The following is a 22,441-nucleotide window of genomic DNA, read 5'->3' as shown; positions in this document are numbered from 1 at the left end:
TGACTTTGATACACAGGTAGGTAGAACCGAAACAGTTCACAAGTGTTTGAGTCTCAAATGGGTATTAATTATTAGTTTGACTACTTTACAAATCGTTGGGTTAGGGCCAATTTTACACGATAAATTTTTTGCAAGACAGATAGGTTAGTCTAGCAGATTTTAATTAGGTACTATACTTACTGATTTTTGTAGGATGTACGCGTTACACAATTGCAATACGTATAAAATTTTCCTCATACTAACAGTCGGTTGAAGGATCTGTTTGAAGTTTTGAGGCACTAGAATATGATTATTTTATAAGTCTGTATAACCATAACGCAAAACGCATATTCACGGAAATTGCGACACGGCTGATCGACGCCTCCGGCGACCAAAGAGCTGGCACATACCTAGGACAAAGGATAAGCCTCGCCATCCAGCGGGGCAATGCGGCCAGCCTCGTGGGAACCCTGCCAAACGACGGCGGTGAACTAGAAAATATTTATTATTCATTAATATTGGCAGTTTTATAATAGTATTTTATTTATAGGTTCTCTTTTAGTTTAAGTTGTTAATTAGTTTTAGAGTTTAGTATTTTAATTTATTTTTTCTTTAAATAAAAAACTACACCAAACCATATAAATATATTTATTTATTTATAGGAGGTTCGATCACTGATAAAGTTCCACCTTTTACATCGTATTCTTTTCATGGAACATTCCAAAGTGAATATCTTTGACGCATGTGGAATCCGCTTATGTTTTTATGCCCAATTATAAAGTAATAACACGAGTAGGTTTAATAATTATAATTATTTCTATTCCTTCCTCAGCGGACTAGCAGCCGCAGCACCAGTTAGGTACCTATACTCCCTTAGTATATCTAGTAACAACTAGAGTGTCTGGCATCTGCATAATGAACACGCAGGCATAAGTATATATAATATATATATATATATATATTTTTTTAATTTAACTAAATACACTGTAAGTAGTTACTTTGTTTTGTGTTTAGTAACGTGTTTAGCTACTTTGTTATATCCCATTGTTAATAAGTTAAAGCTTGTACTTAATTGACTTTCAACTACATACATCATCTTCTTTCTTTCTTTCAAGTTTTCCTTAAAAAAATAAATACCTCTAAAATCTAATGTTTGCAGTTTTTGTGATCCAAGCTCTAGTATTGTTGATATTATTGTGTTCGTGAATCATAAAACACACAAGAAGCCTAGTTTCACCATAGTCTGTTAGCTCATTAACACCGCTATTACATTGTAAGTGTCATCTAAAATAAAATTTCAGGGGAGTTCATAATCTAACAGACTATGGTGAATCTAGACCTAAACCTCTTAATATTTTTATTTGTGCCCTTATGGGAAGACAAGTTTATGAACAAGAGCACCGCGCAAACAATTCAAACCAGGAACTAGTTAATAAAAGGCCGTTTTTCACACTAAATACAAGTTAAACATCATTTAATAAAGCGACTGGAATACCCAGCCAAGTTACTCGTAATAAGCCGTTGTGATTTAACGTTTTCATAACATTGCGGTTCGGGTGAGCTAAGAATTTATGTTTTGTACTCGAATGTGGCATGGACTAACAACTTATGGTTTACAAAATTATATTTGAGACCATGACTTTGTAGATTTTGTGTTTGAAGCCTAGGTTTTTTTTGGGTCCGCACAGTAGTAATTTAAGTACTTATATGTATTTAAACTTTGATAATCAAATGTTTAATAATATATAACTAATTATGCTACAAGGATTGAGTTCGCCTTTGTACGAATTTATTTCGATCAATAAATGATTTTACCTCTAACTGCCAGTTTCAATAACTCTGTCTACTAATGACTGGTAGTTACTTTCATACTATTTTGTCCCATTATAAGTTGCAACCTGTCAAAATCGTATGAAAGTATACCAGTCATCGGCAGATAGAGTTATTGAAACTGTCAGTAAAACGTTTCGGTATAGGTATTGTAAAAAAAAACCTAGCGAATTAATATTATTTACCTTACCTGATTTGAAAGAAAGAAAGAAAGAAAGAAACATTTATTTGACACACTGAACAATAAAAACAGAAACAAAAAAAGAAAAAGAATACTAAATATATATGAAAAAACAGAAAATAATACAATAGAAACAAACAAGGTTGCTGTCCAGAGCGTCAAAAAGGCACCAGCTCAGCGTGTGCTGTGGCCAGTGAGGCCACAGCGCTGGTTTTCAGCTGGCCCTTACTGTTGTGACCTCAGATTTAGGTTTCATTTTCAATATAGCCAGACCATATCCCGTGGATCCTTAGGCAAATGACAATGGGCAGATTGGGACCACCCTCCAATAGCATTAAGACTAACATCGTTGGATAGGTCTTGTCAATAGGAATAACTTTTGCTATGACAGCTTTGTTGTCACAATTGTCCGATCAGAGATATTTGACTTATAAGTTTCGATACTCGTCAGTTCATCTTACTGCTATTGGAGGCTGGACCACCCTCCAATAGCAGTAAGACTAATGTCGTTGGATAGGTCTTGTCAATAGGAATAACTTTTGCTTTGACAGCTTTGTTGTTACAGTTGTCCGTTCAGAGATATTTGACTTATAAGTTCCGATACTCGTCAGTTCATCTTACTGCTATTGGAGGCTGGACCACCCTCCAATAGCAGTAAGACTAATGTTGTTGGATAGGTCTTGTCAATAGGAATAACTTTTGCTTTGACAGCTTTGTTATCCAGCCTATCCAACAACATTAGTCTTACTGCTATTGGAGAGTGGTCCAGCCTCCAATAGCAGTAAAATGAACTGACGAGTATCGGAACTTATAAGTCAAATATCTCTGAACGGACAACTGTGACAACAAAACTTTCAAATTAAAGGTTATTCCTATTGACAAGACCTATCCAACGACATTAGTCTTACTGCTATTGGAGGGTGGTCCAGCCTCCAATAGCAGTAAGATGAACTGACGAGTATCGGAACTTATAAGTCATATATCTCTGAACGGACAACTGTGACAACAAAGCTGTCAAAGCAAAAGTTATTCCTATTGACAAGACCTATCCAACGACGATAGTCTTACTGCTATTGGAGGGTGGTCCATCCTCCAATAGCAGTAAGATGAACTGACGAGTATCGGAACTTATAAGTCATATATCTCTGAACGGACAACTGTGACAACAAAGCTGTCAAAGCAAAAGTTATTCCTATTGACAAGACCTATCTAACGATGTTATTCTTATTGCTATTGGAGGGTGGTCCCAGCTCTCATATATTTTTGCCCATCCTCTTTAGGCATATCCATTCACTTCGCAACTGGTAGTAAGTGCATACTTCACAGCACTGAAAATACTGGAATACATTATAGGCTCCGACGCGGTTTCCTGCAGATTATTTCATCGGATTGGAGCCAAGAAAAGGAAATCTTGTGACCTATAATAAAACCAGTTGACACTTTTATTGTTGAGTTAGGATATTTTACGAGCCCGCTCTACAGAATGTTTGTTTCCTTTGTGAGATTTATGTTGAAAAGTTTTCTGAATTGGTTCTGATTTGAGATTTATCATTAGACATGTCAGAGTTTTATGGTTATGATGCTTGTGGCAGTAAAAAGGTATTATTTTTTCACATTTGATTAACTTGACTAGAAAAATGCCTATATGATCATAGTATAGAAACTTATTATCTAGCTGAGATTTTCCTATTTGAAGAAATTAAATGGTCAATTTAATACCTACATATTAGTAATTTTAGATAGAAACTCATGATTTGATTGAATTCATGGTTCAAAGATAAACTTTATCCAAGTACACATATTGACGAAACGTATGGGGATCTGTATTAATTAACTAATCACAGTATCAAAGAGCGAATATGTTATAATTTGGATCACGCAATACATAATTTACGTGCTCTCTCTAATTATAACTATCACTATAGGTACTTTTATACTAACAACCCATTTTATCGCACTACCTATATGTACTATGTACCTATTATATAGCTATACGCAAAGCAATAGATCGCATCCAGTGGCGTGTTTTGGGAGAGGCCTACGTTCACGTCAACTTTTTATCGTTTGTTTTTGTAAAGCTAGAGTTAGCCCCCTGTATCTAAACGAAGCCATCGCCGCCGCTGCCTGGTATGTAAATAGCACTTATTTGTATCGACGAAGCGAGTAAGCCATTATCTTCATACATATAAAATATACCGAATAAATTAATTGGCAAACAAGATCATTGCTGTAAGAGTAGGCATCGCACCGTATGAATAAATTGCTTCAAATTTAACCGACTTAAAAAAATAGGAGGTTCTCAATTCGTCTGTGTGTATGTTTTTGTTTCACGTATGTGTCACGTACTGTCTCGAATTTTATGTACAGATCTTTTCAACACGATGACTTACTTACAGTCTCCACATCTTTCAAACCAACATGATACAAGGACGAGGAACGTAGAGTCCGCGCCACTAAAGTCCGATTGCCACCACTAACTGGTACTATGTACTCAACTTAGTATCATTTTTACTCTTTGGCTGGTGATTTCCAAATTTCACTGGAAACCAAAAAAGGGCCTTATAGCTCAAAGCAATCTCTACGAGAAAACCTTTGGATGGAAGATAAAATATATTTTAGACTTACCAATGTCAGTTCTTTCTTACCTCAATCGCGAGGATGACACACTTCATGCCCTCTCCCATCGAAGTAATCTCCTAATGCGAAGTAATTTCGGTTTCATAAAAATTTACGAGCTCAGTTTTTTTCCGGTGCAATGATTTTATGTATTTATGGAAATTTATTAAAAGCACCACTCCAGTTCCGGAAAAATGTTGCTGCTTCTCCATTGCTTGAATATTTTAATGTTGTTTTTCACTTAATTGACTCATTAAAACGTGTCGGATGTTTACAACTTTGAGCTGATTGTATAAGATGGTGAGCAAGATTATTTGTTTGCAATTCCTCGTTTGTATGATTGAAGGAGAATTTAGTTTTAAAGTGAAGAAGACGAATAAATAGAAAGAGGCTATAAAAATTAAAATCTTTATGTAGGAGCAAAACAAATATTCTGACCTCCGCTAATTTACGTGTTTGAGAGATAAAAATTTACATTATCAAAATTATAATTAATATTCTGTCTGTCTTTTTGTCAATAATCGAGCAAAACCTCTAGACCTAGGTGACTAGGGTTGCATAGCTGTGTACATGAAATGTCCCGACATCTTTTTTTCCGTCCGTTCCCTATTTTCAAAAAAAAAACTTTTTTTCCCCACTTTTCCACCCCAATCAAGACTAAAGTTATCGTTCCACCCTAAAATTATTTTATACAATATCACGTCAGAGGCCGAAGCGATCTCTGAGGGACAATTCGACGCCTTTGACCAGAATAGAAGATCTATTACCATTCCACATTTCACCCGAAAAGACCGTAATGTTGCTCTTCAAACGAAACGCGAGAGAGGTCTCTGTAAAATTGTCGGTGCGGCGGACCACAAGCTTTTAGATTCAGCTGTGCCAACCGATCGTATGCCGTGTTCCCTGAACGTAGAGTTTTAGGGACCTTTTTTAATGTTAACAATTCTTTACATATAAGAATCGGCTGGTCTCCTAATGTAAAAGGGTCATTTTTCACGTCACTGCAACCGCCGGGCCACATTTTTCAAGTCTTCCGTGAAGTTTTTTCTTGATATTGGTAATATGTTTGTCACATTTTGCTGCATCATGAGTCGGTCTTCTTATATGTTGCGAATGTGTAATGTAATATTGTCAATGGGTATGATAAAAGGTAAACAATATTGTTTTGTTTTAGGACAGTTAAGAATGTATATTTCATTTTGTAACCGTATTTGTTATTTCATAATAGTCTTAAGTTATTTACTACTCAGAGATGATTACTAAATTTTATTAGTTAATCAATAATTAAAGATTTGGTCAAAGTTTTTAAATCAATAAAGTATTTCTTGTAATTCGATGAGTCAGTCCTTTTCCTTTTAAAATACAGAAGGTAATTTACCTTTTTGTCTAGTTAGACTAGCGTGGCGGCACATTGCCCAGTAACTTTTAATACACTGGCAGCTACTGATATGGCAGTCTTTATTGTGGGTAGGCACGACTGAATACTGGTAATGCATGGTAGGGCGTGGCTAATACTATTACGTGCGATTCCTGTTATCTGGCCTACCCATTTGAAAAAATTGGGGATAGAGTCGTCAGTTTTTGAGTACTTTTTACATCGTTTTGAGGCGTCGTTTTTTTTTTATTTTATTTAAACATTGTTATGGTTGGCTTATAGAAGAGTTTTGACCATATATTTTTTATGTTCTCTAATATTTTACACATTTTATGATTCAGTAGGTAGATCAGAAAATAAAAACGTATCACTTTTTGAACTCACTCCACCTTAGGCTTGGTAATCATACATTTGAATGAAGACCTATTATCACCTAAATACATAAAAAGTTTAAACATAAAGCGAAATTACAAAGCAATCACAATTTCGTAGCCGTTTAATTTTGGCAATTTGCAATGTTGGTATTTGCCATTTTACCGCCGACATAGCGGGAAAAATTTTCAGTACAAATTTTGTTTTTAACTCATTCATTATAAAACTTAAATTTAATTGGCACATAAGTTTATCGTAGATGCTCCTGTGATATGGATTATATTTCAAGTAGGTACCTAGATTAAAAAGAAAGAAAGAAAGATAAAACTTTATTGCAGATATAAGTGGTTGGCTGTTCATTATTAATTTATTATACACTAGCTGTTCATGCGCGCTTCGCTTCGCCTTAAAAAGTTTTCCCGTGGGAATTCCGGGATAAAAAGTAGCCTATGTTCTTTCCTAGGGTCTAGACCGTATGTATACCAAATTTCATTCAAATCCGTTCAGTTGTTTTGGCGTGATAGAGTAACAGACAGACAGATAGACAGACACAGTTACTTTCGCATTTATAATATTAGTTAGGATAAGTATTAATTATAGATATTATTTGGGTAGTAACTTGGTACAACTACTACTTGGCTTCTTCTTCCATTATCTTAGCTTGGCCTTAAAACATGGGTATTCCGGTTTAAAAATATATGCTGCCTCTATGTTAACCAAGCGTCTATGCTTCTTACAAATTAAACATCAAAATTGGTTCTGCCGTTCCTATGAGCACACTCGCAAACTTTCGCCGTTAAATAACAAAATTATGATAGTACAATTTACTCATGCAAGCGATACTCACGCTGACATGAATAGAGATAGAAATGTAAATTACAAATATCTATTCAGAAATCGATGCAGACGGTGATATCACTAGAGATGGGAATAATTGACAGTTATTCGATTACAATACGAACATTCCAGTTAGATCGTATTTATTCGAATACCATTCCGGTGTCGTACTTGATTTCCTGAGGGAGGAAAATTTATTTGTTTAATGTAATGAAAATAAAACTTTATAGGCCGATCCGTAATTCGAAAAATTCTGTTAGAGTGGATGTTCTTATGTTCTGTCATTTTACGGATTTCGTTTTTATACAGGCTTCAGAGAATTGATAATATTGAAACGTTAAGCACCCCATTCACTTCACGCACCGCAAGCCGAGCTCCGAGCCTTACCATTCCGTGGACAAATCTGTCATCGCCAACACACTACACGAGCTCCAAGTTGCAGTCCAGTCGATTGTGAACTTTGTTGAGCCTTGCACAAGGATCATATTTGTACTTCTCTCGCTGTTTTCGCGAGCCCAGACGGCGAGCGCCGCGCCGCACCCACCTACCAATTCACACGCTGATTTGTCCGCGGACTTGTCGCCAGCGACAAATTCGCGGATTGTCACTATAGCCGAGGCGGCGATGGCAAAGAGGCGCGTTTCCCTTATGTTTTCTATATGCGAGGCTAGGTCTACGCTAATTGAAGAAGTCGAGGCGGAGTCGCAACTGAGTCGCGGCGTGGGTGGGGTGCTGGTGAGGCGGGGATTTGACATTGTCAATACAACTTTGACGTAAAATAGGTCTATACTGGTTACACTAAAGAACAGTTAAACTCATTGGATATAACCCTGCTTTTCGCTTTGCCGTAGTCGGGTAAAAATAATGGCCGATATACTTATAAATTTATCCATTTCAGAGCAACATTACGTGGGACAGACAGTCACACAGATATACAGGGTGTTGCAAAAAGGGTATACTAAGCCGAAACCTACATGTGCAGCATGTTATATCTAAGCCCGAAACTGAAATCAGAATTTGAAAATTGGCGAAAAAAAAAATTCATTTTCCATAGAAACTTTGTTGGTCACGTGACTTTTACTATGGGAAAAAAAATATATTTTTCGCGAATTTCCAAATTCTGATTTCAGTTTCGGGCTTAGATATAACATGCTTTTCGATCAAAAACTTTTGTTTAAGGAACAGTATGAATATTTATCGGCAAGGTGTAACAAACTCGTTGGTTTCATTATGCGTGTAACCAAAGAATTCAAGTCACCCAAAAGTGCTATTACTTTATATTTATCACTAGTAAGGAGTATCCTTGAGTATGGGTCGGTTATCTGGTCTCCCTACTATGCAGTACATTGTGCTCGGCTGGAACGCATACAGAAGAAGTTCCTACGGATGTTGGCCTCACGCTATGGGATCAGGCGCTCACTGTCAGACTACAATGAACGACTACAGTATTTCAAACTGGACCGGCTTGACAGTAGGCGTGACCAGGCATCTCTGTTAATGCTTTATAAGATAACAAATAACATCTCACACACCTCTCTACTTGAACAGATTGAAATAAATACAAATTACAGACTCAGAAATCCTAAACTTTTTAGAATACCTTCCACAACAATAAATGCTGCTTTTTACAATCCTTTGCACAGGGCATGCCGCTTGTACAATGATCTCGTTAGTGAAAATAAGTTTATTGATATCTTGGGACAGCCACTTTCCACCTTCAAAAGGGCACTTGCCAAACTGTCAAAATAACTAATTATTTACAGGTTGCTATATTAATTTTTATATATTTTTTATTAAATTATCGTACCTGCATGTTATACTGTAGTGATAACTAGCTCTTAACTAATATTTTCAAAATTTAATAATTAAACTGAAGTGTGCACTCTAGTCGGTTATAGGAAGGAAATGTAACCTCGTATTGTATATGTTTGGAACTCTGTATCTTATAACTGTTTGTGTACCAATATAATAAATAAATAAATAAATGCTGCACATGTAGGTTTCGGCCTAGTATACCAATTTTGCAACACCCTGTATAAGGTCATTCTTGCTTACAAAAAACGTAGATTTTGCTGCGCTAAACACCACTTTTTATCTTGTAGCATTTAACGTAACGAAATGACCGCTATTGATTGTTCATTTTTTTGTAGTAGCTAGAGCAACCCTCCAGAGACGTACTCGTATTCGTGCAAAGAGACGATTCTGCCAGTGTCACGTGTGGGATTATTGTCAGCGGCTGACGGCTCTACTCAATCTCATTGGAGTAGTTAAGCCGGCGCACTATCACCCCCGCCAGTCCGCCAGCTACCGGGAACACTGGCTTTGTCTACCTTTACCTATGGAAGTTACAGCTCTACGCAACAAGGGTGTTCAAGCTATTATATTGATAATTATTATTACTAAGTTACCATGGCCCAAGAAATTATGGGTGATGGGGCCTAGGGTCCTGACTATGTAGATTGGATAAGCCCTAAGCTAATAAATGAGTGGACTGTATTTTATGGTATGAATAATTTAATGTCTGGTTTACAATGGTTGTATGAGAAATATGTATGAAAAGATCGTGCGTCCGAAAGGTAAGAGGGTAAGAGGGTCCGGACAACCGAAGATGACGCATTTATAGGTGGTGTCGCCGCTCCCCGCGCTCCTCCTCTTGCACCGATGTTGCCAGCTTCAATAGCCGCAACAAGCTCCCCGCCGTTGAGGTATTCAACAGTCCAAGGGTAGAGGACAGATATTGTTGTAGGCCCGTTGAATTATGCCTCGTTTGGTCTCTATGTCTGCCACTCTGCTGACTCCGTCTTTGCCGGGATGTAGCTGGACGATCCGTCCCATGAGCCACATCAAGGGGGGTTGCGTCTTGTCCTTGACCAAGACAAGGGATCCGACTTGTAGGTGTCCCGTCGACGTGAGCCACTTCGTCTTCTGCTGGAGCAAGGTCACGTACTCTGCGCAGTATCGCTTCCAGAAGTGCTGCCGCAGGAATTCGATGCGTTGGAAGCGGTTCAGGCGATGCACGTTGCAGTCCGACACCTGAGGATAAGGAACCGACGTGAGCGGTCGTCCAATGAGGAAGTGGGAGGGGGAAAGAAATGAAAGATCGGAAGGATCAGAAGATAGAGGTGTTAAGGGACGTGAATTTAAAATGGCCTCTATCTGATTCAGGCAAGTGATCATTTCTTCATAAGTGAGATGAGCTAGGGCAAGAACACGCCGCAAGTGGTGTTTGACAGATTTGACAGCCGCCTCCCAAATTCCGCCGAAATGGGGGCTATATGGAGGAATAAATTTAAAATCAATTTCGTCATGTGATAGAATGGTTGGAATGTCGCTAAGTGAGTTTCTAAAAAGATCTGAGAGCTCGTTAAAACCACCAATAAAGTTGGAACCGTGGTCCGAATAAATGGTCTGGGGCCTTCCCCGGCGAGCCATGAAGCGATTTAACGCAGCCAGGTATGCCTCCTTCGTGAGAGACGAGACGAGCTCGATGTGCACCGCCTTCACTGCAAGACAAATAAAAATGCATAGGTAAGATTTCGTCAGTCTTGCACCTCTTCCGCTACGATCGGCTATAAGCACTGGCCCAGCGTAATCCACCCCAGTATTTAAAAAGGGAAACTCTAATTTAGTTCTATGGCTTGGCAGATTACCCATAACTGGCTGTATTGATTTAGGTTTCACTCTAAAACAACGTACACAAGTGCGAACTATTCGTTTAGCAAGGTTACGTCCCGAGAGTGGCCAGTAATTTTGCCTTATGCATGAAAGCATCAAAAGAGGACCTGCATGTAACAAGGTTATATGATGAAACTCAAATATAAGTTTGGTTAAAGGGTGTTTACTACACAAGAGTATAGGGTGCTTTACATTATAACTGTAACAACTGTTGTCAAGACGACCTCCAACTCTGATCAGATTATTATCTGTATCATAAAAAGGGGAAAGGGAAATCAATCTATTTTTCTTGTTTAAAGTATTTCCCGATTTGAGAATATGATATTCGTCGGTGAACATTTCTTGTTGAGCGATTTGTAGCAAGGCGATTTTTGATGATTTTAATTCTGAAAAAGATAAGTTACCATATTTTTTATTACTATTTTTACAATTATAAATGAACCGCTGTACATATGCAAATATTCTTATTAATTTACTGTAATTAGAAATTTTATTCATTAATGTATTTATTTCGTTAGTTTCCACTATACTTGTATGTAATACTATGTCTGGAAGTTGATTTATGTTTTTTAAGTTAGGGGTTGAGGGAAATTCTGAGTTAGAATTATGTAAGAAAGTGGGCCCGCTCCACCATAACGCCGATGCACTGATTAAGTCAGCCTTCACCCCGCGAGAAACAAGATCCGCAGGATTCTGTTTAGAGGGAACGTAGCTCCATGTGTCTCCGGCAGTACTCTCCTGTATTTCGTTGACTCGGTTGCGAACGAAGCGCTCAAGACGAGAAGTGGCTGTGTTAAGCCAGCCCAGTACTATTGTCGAGTCCGACCAATAATAGCACTGATCGATCTTGACGGTGAGTGAATCAAGTACCTTTTTACAGAGTCTTGTGCCTAACAGGGCTCCGCAAAGCTCGAGTCGAGGGATGGTGGTGGGTTTGATGGGAGCCACCTTGTTTTTCGAGGTTAGAAGACAAACGTGCGCTGTACCATCATTTCTGATGGTCCTTACATACACACATGAGCCATATGCCCGCTCGGAAGCATCTGAAAATGTATGGATTTCTGTTTTTATGATATGATCTGAAAAAGCCCAGCGAGGAATATTAAATTGGTTTAAGTTATGTAAGGAGTTAATGATATCGTGAAATAATGTTTTTATATGTTGTGGAACTTCCTGGTCCCACTCATATTTGTTGATCCAAAGTTTTTGTATGAGAATTTTAGTTTCGACTGTACAAGGGCCTACTAAACCTAAGGGATCAAAAACTTGACTTATCAATGAAAGTATGGTCCGCTTAGTAATTTTATTACCAGCTTTTATGTTTATCGCAAAGTATAGGTTATCTGAATAAGAGTTCCATTAGGAATAATTAATTTCATTAGGTACATAAGTATTATTATTCTCAGTCATGTGTCCTAAGTCAAGATATTCTCGCATAAATTCATGGTATCTATGTTTAAGATTATGGTCTTTGTCTAATTTGCGTTCTAAAGATAAGAGACGACGCTTGGCTATTGTGTAAGAATTGCCTAAGACTTCAGGAGATTCCTTCAGCGGCATGGTAACAATAAACCTACCATCAACGTCACGACAAGTGTTATTTTTAAAATGTTCCTCGCATTTGTTTTCTTCAAAAGATAAGCAATGTTTAGAAGACACTGAATCAAGTTCCCAAAAACGCGTAAGACTGGGTTCAGTGCGTGATGTGTCGGTGAAATGGCAAAGATAAGATTGGCTATGGGAAATATTATTATTATAAACACACCCGGATAAGAGCCAGCCTAATTTAGAATGATGTAACTTAGGTTGACGTTTACCTAAGTCTATGGTTTTTGTACCTAATACGTCCCAAAAGAATTCAGCACCTACGAGAATATCTATGGCCGCAGGCTCATTGAAGGAAGGATCAGCCAGTAGTATTCCGGTAGGTATAGGTATGTTTGTTGTATCTATATAAGACGAGGGCAGACATTTAGTAATGTGGGGCAACACATGACAGCGCACGTTAGTCCTATAATCACCGGTGTAAGACTGTATAGCAAGGTCACAAGACTCTGTAGTGGCGGTCGCATGATTATTTATACCTGACACTGTGGAGCTCGCGTTATACCTCTTCAGATCAAGTTTCTCGCAGAGGGACTCGGTGACGAAATTAGAAGTGCTGCCGTTATCGAGGAGCAGCCGCGCTGTGTGCAGGCTCCCGTGCTTGTCTGCCACCTTCACGAGCGCTGTGGAAAGCAGTACAGAGCCATGGTTATTTAATGTACTTGGTGAAATGTCCGACGAAAGGGCTACATTGTTCGCTAAACCACTGGTTGTAGGTACTGAAGCAGATTTGTTGGTGTATGTGTTTTTGTTGTTTACGTCTTTATGTAACAATGTGTTGTGTCTGTACTTACAGTACTTACAATGTGTCAACGTACAAGCGTTTTCTACATGACCTAATCGTAAACAATTCATGCAAACACGACTTTCTTTTGCTTTTTTAATGCGTGAATCAATGTCCAAAGCTTTGAATGATGGGCAATTAAATAAGCCGTGAGATTGTGAGCACATTGGGCATGAATAGGCTCTAGTGTTATCAGTGGACACTAAAAAGTTTTTTGTTTTGAATGCGTCATTGTTATTATTAGGTTTGTTATTTTGTTTATATTTAAATGTATCAGTTAAGGTTTCTAAGAGATCCGCTCTGTTAATTAAGAATTTAATAAATTGCTGTAATGTGGGCGAAGAATCAAGATTGTTTCTATGTTCTTCCCATTGTCTGTAAGAGGACGAGTCTAGCTTTTTGGACATAAGAAAAACAATTAAACTGTCCCAATGATCGGTTGGTTCGCCTAAAGAGGCGAGGGCACGTAAGTTTTTGTTGGTTACGTCAACAATGTTACGTAATGCTGAGCTAGACTCCCTTTGAATGGGGTCCACAGAAAATAAGGCACTAATGTGATTGTTGATAAGCAATCTCGGATTGTCGTACCTATCAGAAAGTAATTGCCAAGCAATAGAATAATTTTCAGAGGTTAGATCCAAGCTTTGAATGATCAAAGACGCGCTGCCTGTAAGTGCAGCACGTAAATAATGAAATTTATTTACGTTATTAATGCTGGTGTTGTCGTGTATAAGTGAAATATACGTATCTCTGAATGAAAGCCAGTGCTGATAATCGCCATCGAAGTGAGGAAGGTCAATTTTGGGCAGCCTGACGAAACCTCCTCCACGGCATTCCTCGGCAGCGTCGCTCGTCCCGTCTCCCCCGGGAGCCCCGGCCGCCGGGTAGCGCGCCGCCGCCGCGAGCAGCCCGTGAGCCACGGACAGCAGGCGGAACAACTTGGACTCGAACTGATCGCGGTCCGCATAAGCCTCGTCCACGTTGTCCGACAGCAACTCGATTTCACACTGTAATTTATCAAAATCACTTTGTAGCAACTCGATTTTCTTCATACGTATCCCTAACTCCGTTTTTAGAAGCTCACCTAGCCCATCACAACCATCTAAGCGACTCAAAAAGGTTTCAAACTGCGTGAGTTGGGCCTTACACGAACCACGTTTTTTAATTAGAAGCTTTAATTCACTATTATCAATTTTGTCACTGTTATTAGCCATTATTAGATTATATTATGTTATAAGTTGTAATTAAGCAAGGCGATAAATACGTACTTCAATGAATGTAGCTAAAATACGACTAATGTATAGTTAAGGTTATGCGAAGCACATTGACGGCCAAGGTCAGCCGGCGGACAATAGAAAGAATGCGGCTACTGATAAGCAACGCACGATTTTATGAATGGGTGAATTTTATGAGTTTATTGCCTCTGAAACAGCTGAAATGCGTTATAGAAGTAGCTATATGTGAATGAATCTATTTATGAATGAAGTAAATCACACTATAAAGAGATCGCAATGCCCGATCCGATTAGCGCTAAATTAAATCGCTGGAATTATGCAGGATTTGGAAAGCAAGATGAGATAAGGAAAGATAGGAAATTGGAACGACTCACTCCTTTTGTCAGTGTCCTTAGTCCTCCACGTGTCCTCCAAAATGCCGGCGAACTGGGGGTCCGAAGTCCACTGCGTGCGCGTGCGTCGATTCTTCGTAAAGACGGCGAAAGGACCAAACTGATGGGGCCTAGGGTCCTGACTATGTAGATTGGATAAGCCCTAAGCTAATAAATGAGTGGACTGTATTTTATGGTATGAATAATTTAATGTCTGGTTTACAATGGTTGTATGAGAAATATGTATGAAAAGATCGTGCGTCCGAAAGGTAAGAGGGTAAGAGGGTCCGGACAACCGAAGATGACGCATTTATAGGTGGTGTCGCCGCTCCCCGCGCTCCTCCTCTTGCACCGATGTTGCCAGCTTCAATAGCCGCAACAATGGGTATTATCAATATCGCCCATTCCTTAACCTTTTCTTAAAGATTCTATATGTCCCGTATATAATATATGCGTATAAAAGATAATAAGACTCCGCTACTGTATTTCAAAGTACGAAATACCGCTGTTTGTGAAGTATAAAGTTTATGATTCCGATGTAAGTACGTCAGTTCGAAAGTAAGGAATTCCAATAAGTATAAAATATGTCAGAAAGATCAATTATTCATGAGATAAGTTATAATATAATATGATGCAATAATAATTATGACGTTCTAGTAAGTCCCTGTTACACGTGTCGATAATAATATAAACACGAATATCAAACATAATGTGTGAACCTGAACATAATGTGTGAATCAGAAATATTTAGTGATTTGTCATAGCGAAGAACTACGAGAATGATTAATAGCTTTATCGAATGATTGTGAAATAAAACATTAGTCATAAGTCCCTGTAAATTATTAAAAAGTTGCAGATGCATTAAGTTAGTACTTTATCAGTGAAAAGGAAGTTACAGATATTGGAAGGTACAAGAGTAAAAATAAATATTTGATCAACTGCGGATAAACTAAATTAAAATCCAAACAGAGTATCGTATCTAGCTGAGCTACATCAGTCACAGATAGTATTCACAGGCACAAGATTTGTATTTTATACCACATTCCGTTTTTATAGAGTCCACAATCGATTGCACCGGCTCTGGCAGACGGCGATATAGTATCGATAATTTACTGTTTATCTTGTGTAGATTATTGAGTAGCGATAAAATATTCTGGAACAATATTGACGTAGCGTTATTCATCATCAGTTTTTCCTAGAAAAAGAATCCGAACAGACGTTATTAAATTGAGTCTGTGTTTGAAAAACAGTGCATAGTGCGATAGATGCAAAATCAACAGCTCGATTGAATTGTACCTACATATCAGTGAATGAGAGACTAAAAAACAAAAACCACAACAATGAATTTCAAGTACTTCATGGAGAGCGTGCTGACGTGGATGTTGAACAACAAGACGATAGTTTTCCTGTCGTTGCTCTCGTTCTGCTTGTTCGTGTCGGTGCTGGCGATAGCGGGACAGAAGAACCGGCTGGTCGCGAAACTCGACCAGTGCGAAAGTGAAAAGAATGACATGGCTACTCCCAAACCTACTGACACTACTGGCGATGAAACATCAACAACAACTGATTCATCTACAACTGTTGGTGGTACGACACCTGACAATTCTACACCAGAGAATAACCCGCCTGCTTCTGGAGGGGAAGGCAATCCAGGCGAAACAGGCGGAGGATTCAGATTAGCCGATGCTGCGTGAATTGATTGAATGGATAAGAATTAGCATATAACTATTATGAACTGTCAAGTGATCTTTGTTGTATATGTCCTTATTATGAATAAACAAGGTTTTTTTTTCTTTTACTTTAATATTTCAACGAGTTGAGATTCACTAACTTAAGATTTATATATGTTTCCAAAATAATGCTTAATTACATACATAAGACCAGTACATAACGTTTCGATTTCAGCACCAGTCACTAAACCTGTCTAAATCTGACTTTACAAGCAATGAAAAAGTTCCAGTGACAATAGCACCTAATTACTCCTTTACGCATATACTAGCTTAATGATGAGACAGTCAAATGGCGTAGTGGTTAGTGGCCCTGACTGCTATGCCGAAGGTCCCGGGTTCGATTCCCGGCTGGGGCAGATATTTGTTTAAAGACAGATATTTGTACTCGGGTCTTGGGTGTTGATATTTATATTTAGTATCTATCTATCTATGTATTTGTGTAGATATATCAGCTGTCCGACACCCATAACACAGGTTCTGCCTAGCTTGGGGTCGGATGGCCGTGTGTGAGATGTCTCCATGTATTTATTTTATTTATTAATGACGCCGTCTTCAAAATAACGTAGCTTTATAGCGCATTACAATATTACTAACTAAAACGTAAATACTTATAATTTAATCTAAATTAATCATTTGAAAAAATGGGGGTCATTTGGTGTCGGCATTTTGTAAGTGGAACTTTTTAATTGCTCGTGAGTGAAGGTACGTAAGTACGTAATTTATAAAAAAACACATGACCACATATTGTTTTCGACCTCAATTGTCTCTTGGATCTCAAATCTGAACTCTAACCGGATTTTGCTTCAGACGTCCTTAGTCCAATATACAGGGTGATATTGTTTCTCGATATTCTGCATCTTAATACTCCGAGTCACCCGCAAGCATCGTTCAGCTAATACGTTATAAATATTCAAAGCTCTAAGTAGCTCCTGAGGCATTGGTTCTACAGCGTTTACCATTCGACCAGCTTACTGTGACCCCTCGCCGAGTATTCAAACACCCCTCTCTGCTTTAGCAGTTGTTAACGGAAGGGGGGCGGGGCGGGTCTAGCTGCTGGTCGTCTATACATTATGCGCCGGAATCCTTGGTTCCGATACACATTATGCGATATTTCAATACAGTATTAACATTCTCATACGAAAGCAAATCCGTGTGGCAGTAAATCTGATCGGAATATTTTAAGATAAATCTAAGAGATTATTTTTTCTTGCTGAAGTTCTAATTTATTTGATTTTATAGTATAAACATGTACCTATGTATATATAATGTTCAGTCCAACATAAACCTAACTCTAGAGGTTAGTTATCGTGCTACCAGTTTCACAACTGACAACGTTAAGTTAAGCGCAACTTAATTATGAAATGCGGTGCAACGATAGGTCAAATTGTAATTGAACTAGAATTAAGTGCCTTGATGCATAGTACCTTGATGTATATTTAGCGAAATGAGAAACGTACCTCATGTATAGATATTAAGTCAAACAAAGCCCCTGAAGGGAAAATATTCTTAATTTTGAATAAAATAAGCATGATTAATATACGTTATTTGCGACAACTTTTATTCATTATTTAGGTACATTTTTTTTTACCTCAATACTACTGACGTTACTGATTATTATATTTATTTATTTTTGTTTTCAATGAGGATTCAAGAAAACACTATAGTCGATCTACAGAGGGACCCTTAAAACCCATCTGCACCTCCACAAGTCATTTCCTTTTAACAATGCCACAATAAAAGTCCCAACCACGTACTGACTAACTCATTACTCACTTTACTCTTTAACACATAAAGCCTTGTATCATAACTGTTAAGTTAGTTTCGTATGTATTAAGTTAGCGGCGTGGATGAAAGTTTTGTCATTAGCCAGGGCCCTGCCTAGGTGAGGAGAGGCCATTATATCTACGGAGCAAAGCAGGTGGGACCGACTAATTTAGTGGGCTAAGTGAAAAGGGAAAGCGGAACGACGTACAAGCCACCTTGCCCTATACAGTATACATATACATTACTAGCTGATCCCGCGCGCTTCGCTTCGCCTGAAAAGTTTCCCGTGGGAATTCCGGGATAAAAAGTAGCCTATGTTCTTTCCCAGGGTCTGGACTGTATGCATACCAAATTTCATTCAAATCCGTTCAGTATTTTTGGCGTGAAAGAGTAACAGACAGACAGACAGACACAGTTACTTTCACATTTATAATATTATAAGTTAGGATTAGGATACTAAAAACACTTTCACACTGGCGATTTTTCATTTCCTACTTGTCATATTTATTTATAGTTATCTGGAAGAGACTACTATTAGTAATGGAATAACGCTGCTGATGGTGATATTTCTGTATGTAATGTCTATTGTGTGCAATAAATATTATTTTATCTTAAATTCCTACCTTGTAATAAAATTAGAGGAGCAGTTGTTGCATCTTAAAAACCGCAACAACTTCAATACATCGGTGAACTGAAAAAAAAACTACATAAATCGGTTGATAATTAAAAAAAAATAAGGTTGTATGAAATTTCAGCTGCTTGGACCACAGCCTAGGCCCGCTAACTGCTCAACTCAAGGCTATTATGTCGAAACAAGTTACAATGGAGCCTTTCACAGCGCATACATATTTAGACATCTTTGTTCTTGATAAGTTTTCCTCTTGATTCTATTACATCAGGCGTCAAAGAGGGGCGCAACTTGTCATACCTTGTCCGGACATTGTGAATTGTTAGTCCTTTATTAGAGTAATAATGTTTAATGGGTACCTATATAATTTGGAGTATTAACAATGCATTAAGTAAGCAAGTAAGTTAGTTATTGTTTTTAATGTCAACATTGTATTTTGTCATTTAAAACTTTGTGATGTAACTTAAGAAAATAGTTGTTAATTATGTAATCAGCTCATTATCAAAAAGTACGTAAACGATAAAAACGCATCTAAAATTCTAGTATAGGTACCATTTACATAAGTCATAGGCCTCCTTCAAAAATACAGTGCGACAAACTTATCTGTTCCGGTGACAGTTAACTAAATTGGTTCATATCTCATTATTAACTAATAAAATCTATATTGATATAGATTAGATTGGTCTATTAAAACCGCAAGGGTAAATTACCATTACTGCAAAACTAAACATCTTAAAGAATGAAGAAATATTATACATTTACGTGAGTTCTCACCGGAACAGATAAGTTTGTGGCACTGTAAGCTGCCACAATTCTCACCAAACTGCCAAATGCTGCCAGACTTACGACTCAAAATGGCGCTAGCATTTTCCCAGTGAATATGTCTTGTCATTTCTTATACGCTCAGTCTTCCATCTTGTGTTATCCTCCCTCGCGTCAGGAGTTGCTCACCACTAATCCGTGACCTCTGTAACCACATTATTAATTCGGGGAACTAGGTCGTAAGTCACTTGTGAATACGGCGATGTCAATGTACCGTTGCTATTAAGGTAAGGCATTATGGTTACAAACGTTTTACGGTCTGCTCTTCTACTTAACATGTCAGCGACAAACACTAGGTAAACCATGCTAAGATGATGAATAGATGAAACATACAGGGTGGCCCAAAGAGTGACGTCCAAAGGAAAATGTTTGATTCCTTAGGTCAAGGGATAGCAAAATCACCCCCATGTATGTTCAGCAATTTTTAGTAGTTTAGGAGTTATGATTTTTTTAACTAATTTTCTACGAAAATCGACCTCAGTGGATTAATTATGTTTTATTATTTTTTTGGATTTTTTTTTTAAATTATTTTTTATTTTTGTGTCATCCTCTTAAGTTGTTCTTTTAACCATAAAAGTTTCAGCTTCCTAGCTGTAATGTAAGTTAGTTATTTTTATATCGAAAGTTCAAATTATATCATCGAGCTAGACTGCTCTGAATTTTCAACTTGAAATTAAAAATTGAACTAGATATTCTCATGGTCCCTTATTAATTTTAAAAACTCCGCAAGGTTCCAAAATAACATAAAAATAAAAATAAACTGAATACAGCCTTCAAAGGTACTTGGGTGGAAATTACCTCATTAGTCAATTGTTTCAGAAAGTTGAAAGATTCCTGTTATGTCATTACTAAGGACTAATTCATTTAGAAAATGTATAAAATTAAAGGGAAAATAAAATTATTTACTATTTATTTTTTTTAAGTTACATTTTTGAATGTTAATTCTTAGTAAAATGTTTATGCCTGAGTTGGAAGATTTATGAGGTAGGTAATTGTATTATTAATAATAAATAAACTCAAATAATTCTTTTACAAATTTACTCACAATAAATTTTCAAAATGGCGACCTCCCACAGCAATACACTACCTACATCTACGCAAGAAATTTTCTTTAAGTCAAAAAAGTGACAAATGTAAAATATATGACATCTGTCAAAAAGTTAAACATGTCAAAAAAACAACTTTTCTCAAAAATGTGACATCTGTCAAAAAGTGACATCTGAATGAAACAGAGAAGCGTATAGGCGACTTAAAGAAAATTTCTTGCGTAGATGTAGGTTGTGTATTGCTGTGGAAGGTCGCCATTTTGAAAATTTATTGTGAGTAAATGTGTAAAATAATTATTTGAGTTTATTTACTTATTATTAATAATACAATTATCTCATAAATCTTACAACTCAGACTTAAACATTTTACTAAGAATTTACATTCAAAAATGTGTCTTGTGGGAAGAATAAACGCCGAACGTACTTAGGACTTGTTTATTACAACGTACATTGACTATTAAATGACTGAGTTAAATGCAAACAAAACGGTAAGGAGTAAAGTAGTTATAGGTTATGAAGTTAACCGCACTGTCCATAAGTGTTCGCGAACGAAGCACCTCTGTATGAGCACGGGTCCCTAGGTAGTCTGATGGTCCAAGTAGTTCCACTGAGAAGTGTAAGCTAGCCCGGACGCAACAGAACTGAGCTGCTGTAGGCAGCGTGGGGCTATTTAACGGCTCCGAAGCGTCACTCGTTGATGTTCGGAGACACTCGGCAGTCATCGGAGGCGCTGCGTTCGGAGTCGATCGGGATGTTTCGGCTGTCGTTCGGGGAAGGCGCGCGTTATTAAAACTGTGCGTGTTACAGTCTCCCCCTCTGACTGTGAAGACGTCCCGGCGAGGAGTCAGTTGGAGTGTTCTTCCTGGGTCGTCCTCTTCGTCGTCTCACTGGGGATGGATTTGCTTGGACTGGATTCTGCTTCCTGGGTCGTCCCCTCTTACGGATAGGTTGTATAGGGTTCGGCACTGTATTCGCTTCCGTTGCACTACTCTGATATGGTCGCAATGCAGACGCATGATACACGCCAATACTTGCACCTTCTCGATTGTTGGGAGAAGCCAGCTCAAATGAAGCAGGACCATGTCGTCTTGTTATCACGTAGGGTCCATCTCGTCTAGGACATAGTTTTGCAGATACACCCTGTGAAGCCTTACTTAGGGGGTGTAACGTGACTAGTACCAGATCACCAGGAGAATATGCAGGAGTTTTCTTTCGACTCTCATCTACTATTTGTTTTCGTGTCTCTTCCTTTTGCTCTTGAACTTCTCTTGCTTTCTTAAGAGTATCGGCCAATTGGAGCAATCTTGGTGTTATTTCTGGGATAAAGTTTTCAGAAACGATAATCTCTCTCAAATCATGTGTGTTGTCATCTGGGGTTCTGAGCTCTCGTCCGTACGTCATGTAGGCGGGTGTAAACTCAGTAGATGAACAGTTAGCGGTATTCATCGCAAAACGAATGCTTGGTAGTTTATCGGGCCAATCACGATGAGTATCCCCAACTAATATAGCTAGCTGCGTCTTCAGATCTCTATTTCTACGTTCTACTGGGTTTGATTCCGGATGGTAGAATGGCGTAAAGGCATGCTTGATA

General features: G+C 38.0%; 2 protein-coding genes across 2 annotated transcripts; one reads left to right on the top strand and one right to left on the bottom strand.

Moving 5' to 3' along the window:
- Window positions 1-9,686: 9,686 nt before the first annotated feature.
- On the bottom strand, window positions 9,687-14,881 carry LOC105387025. Its single transcript, XM_048628466.1, has 3 exons — window positions 14,864-14,881; window positions 12,950-14,261; window positions 9,687-10,693 (listed from the first exon to the last, which is right to left on the bottom strand). Exons 2-3 carry the CDS (start codon window positions 13,659-13,661, stop codon window positions 9,900-9,902), a joined length of 1,506 nt encoding a protein of 501 aa, XP_048484423.1. The 5' UTR covers window positions 13,662-14,261; window positions 14,864-14,881; the 3' UTR covers window positions 9,687-9,899.
- Window positions 14,882-16,026: 1,145 nt separating this feature from the next.
- Window positions 16,027-16,658, top strand: LOC119693237. Its single transcript, XM_038116090.2, has one exon. It carries the CDS (start codon window positions 16,201-16,203, stop codon window positions 16,552-16,554), a length of 354 nt encoding a protein of 117 aa, XP_037972018.2. The 5' UTR covers window positions 16,027-16,200; the 3' UTR covers window positions 16,555-16,658.
- Window positions 16,659-22,441: the final 5,783 nt, after the last annotated feature.

The sequence above is a fragment of the Plutella xylostella genome, chromosome 21, assembly GCF_932276165.1.
Source record: "Plutella xylostella chromosome 21, ilPluXylo3.1, whole genome shotgun sequence".
NCBI lineage: Eukaryota > Metazoa > Arthropoda > Insecta > Lepidoptera > Plutellidae > Plutella > Plutella xylostella.
Note: the sequence above shows the minus strand (reverse complement) of the source record. Positions and strands in the feature narration are given on the sequence as shown.

Excerpts from the sequence above, each read along its gene's own strand:
- LOC105387025 (XM_048628466.1), bottom strand. The coding sequence starts at position 13,661 with ATGTCCAAAAAGCTAGACTCGTCCTCTTACAGACAATGGGAAGAACAT. Across the intron at positions 10,694-12,949 it reads CGCGAGCTCCACAGTGTCAG|TGAAGGCGGTGCACATCGAG; the intron begins GTATAAATAATC and ends TTTGTCTTGCAG.
- LOC119693237 (XM_038116090.2), top strand. The coding sequence starts at position 16,201 with ATGAATTTCAAGTACTTCATGGAGAGCGTGCTGACGTGGATGTTGAAC.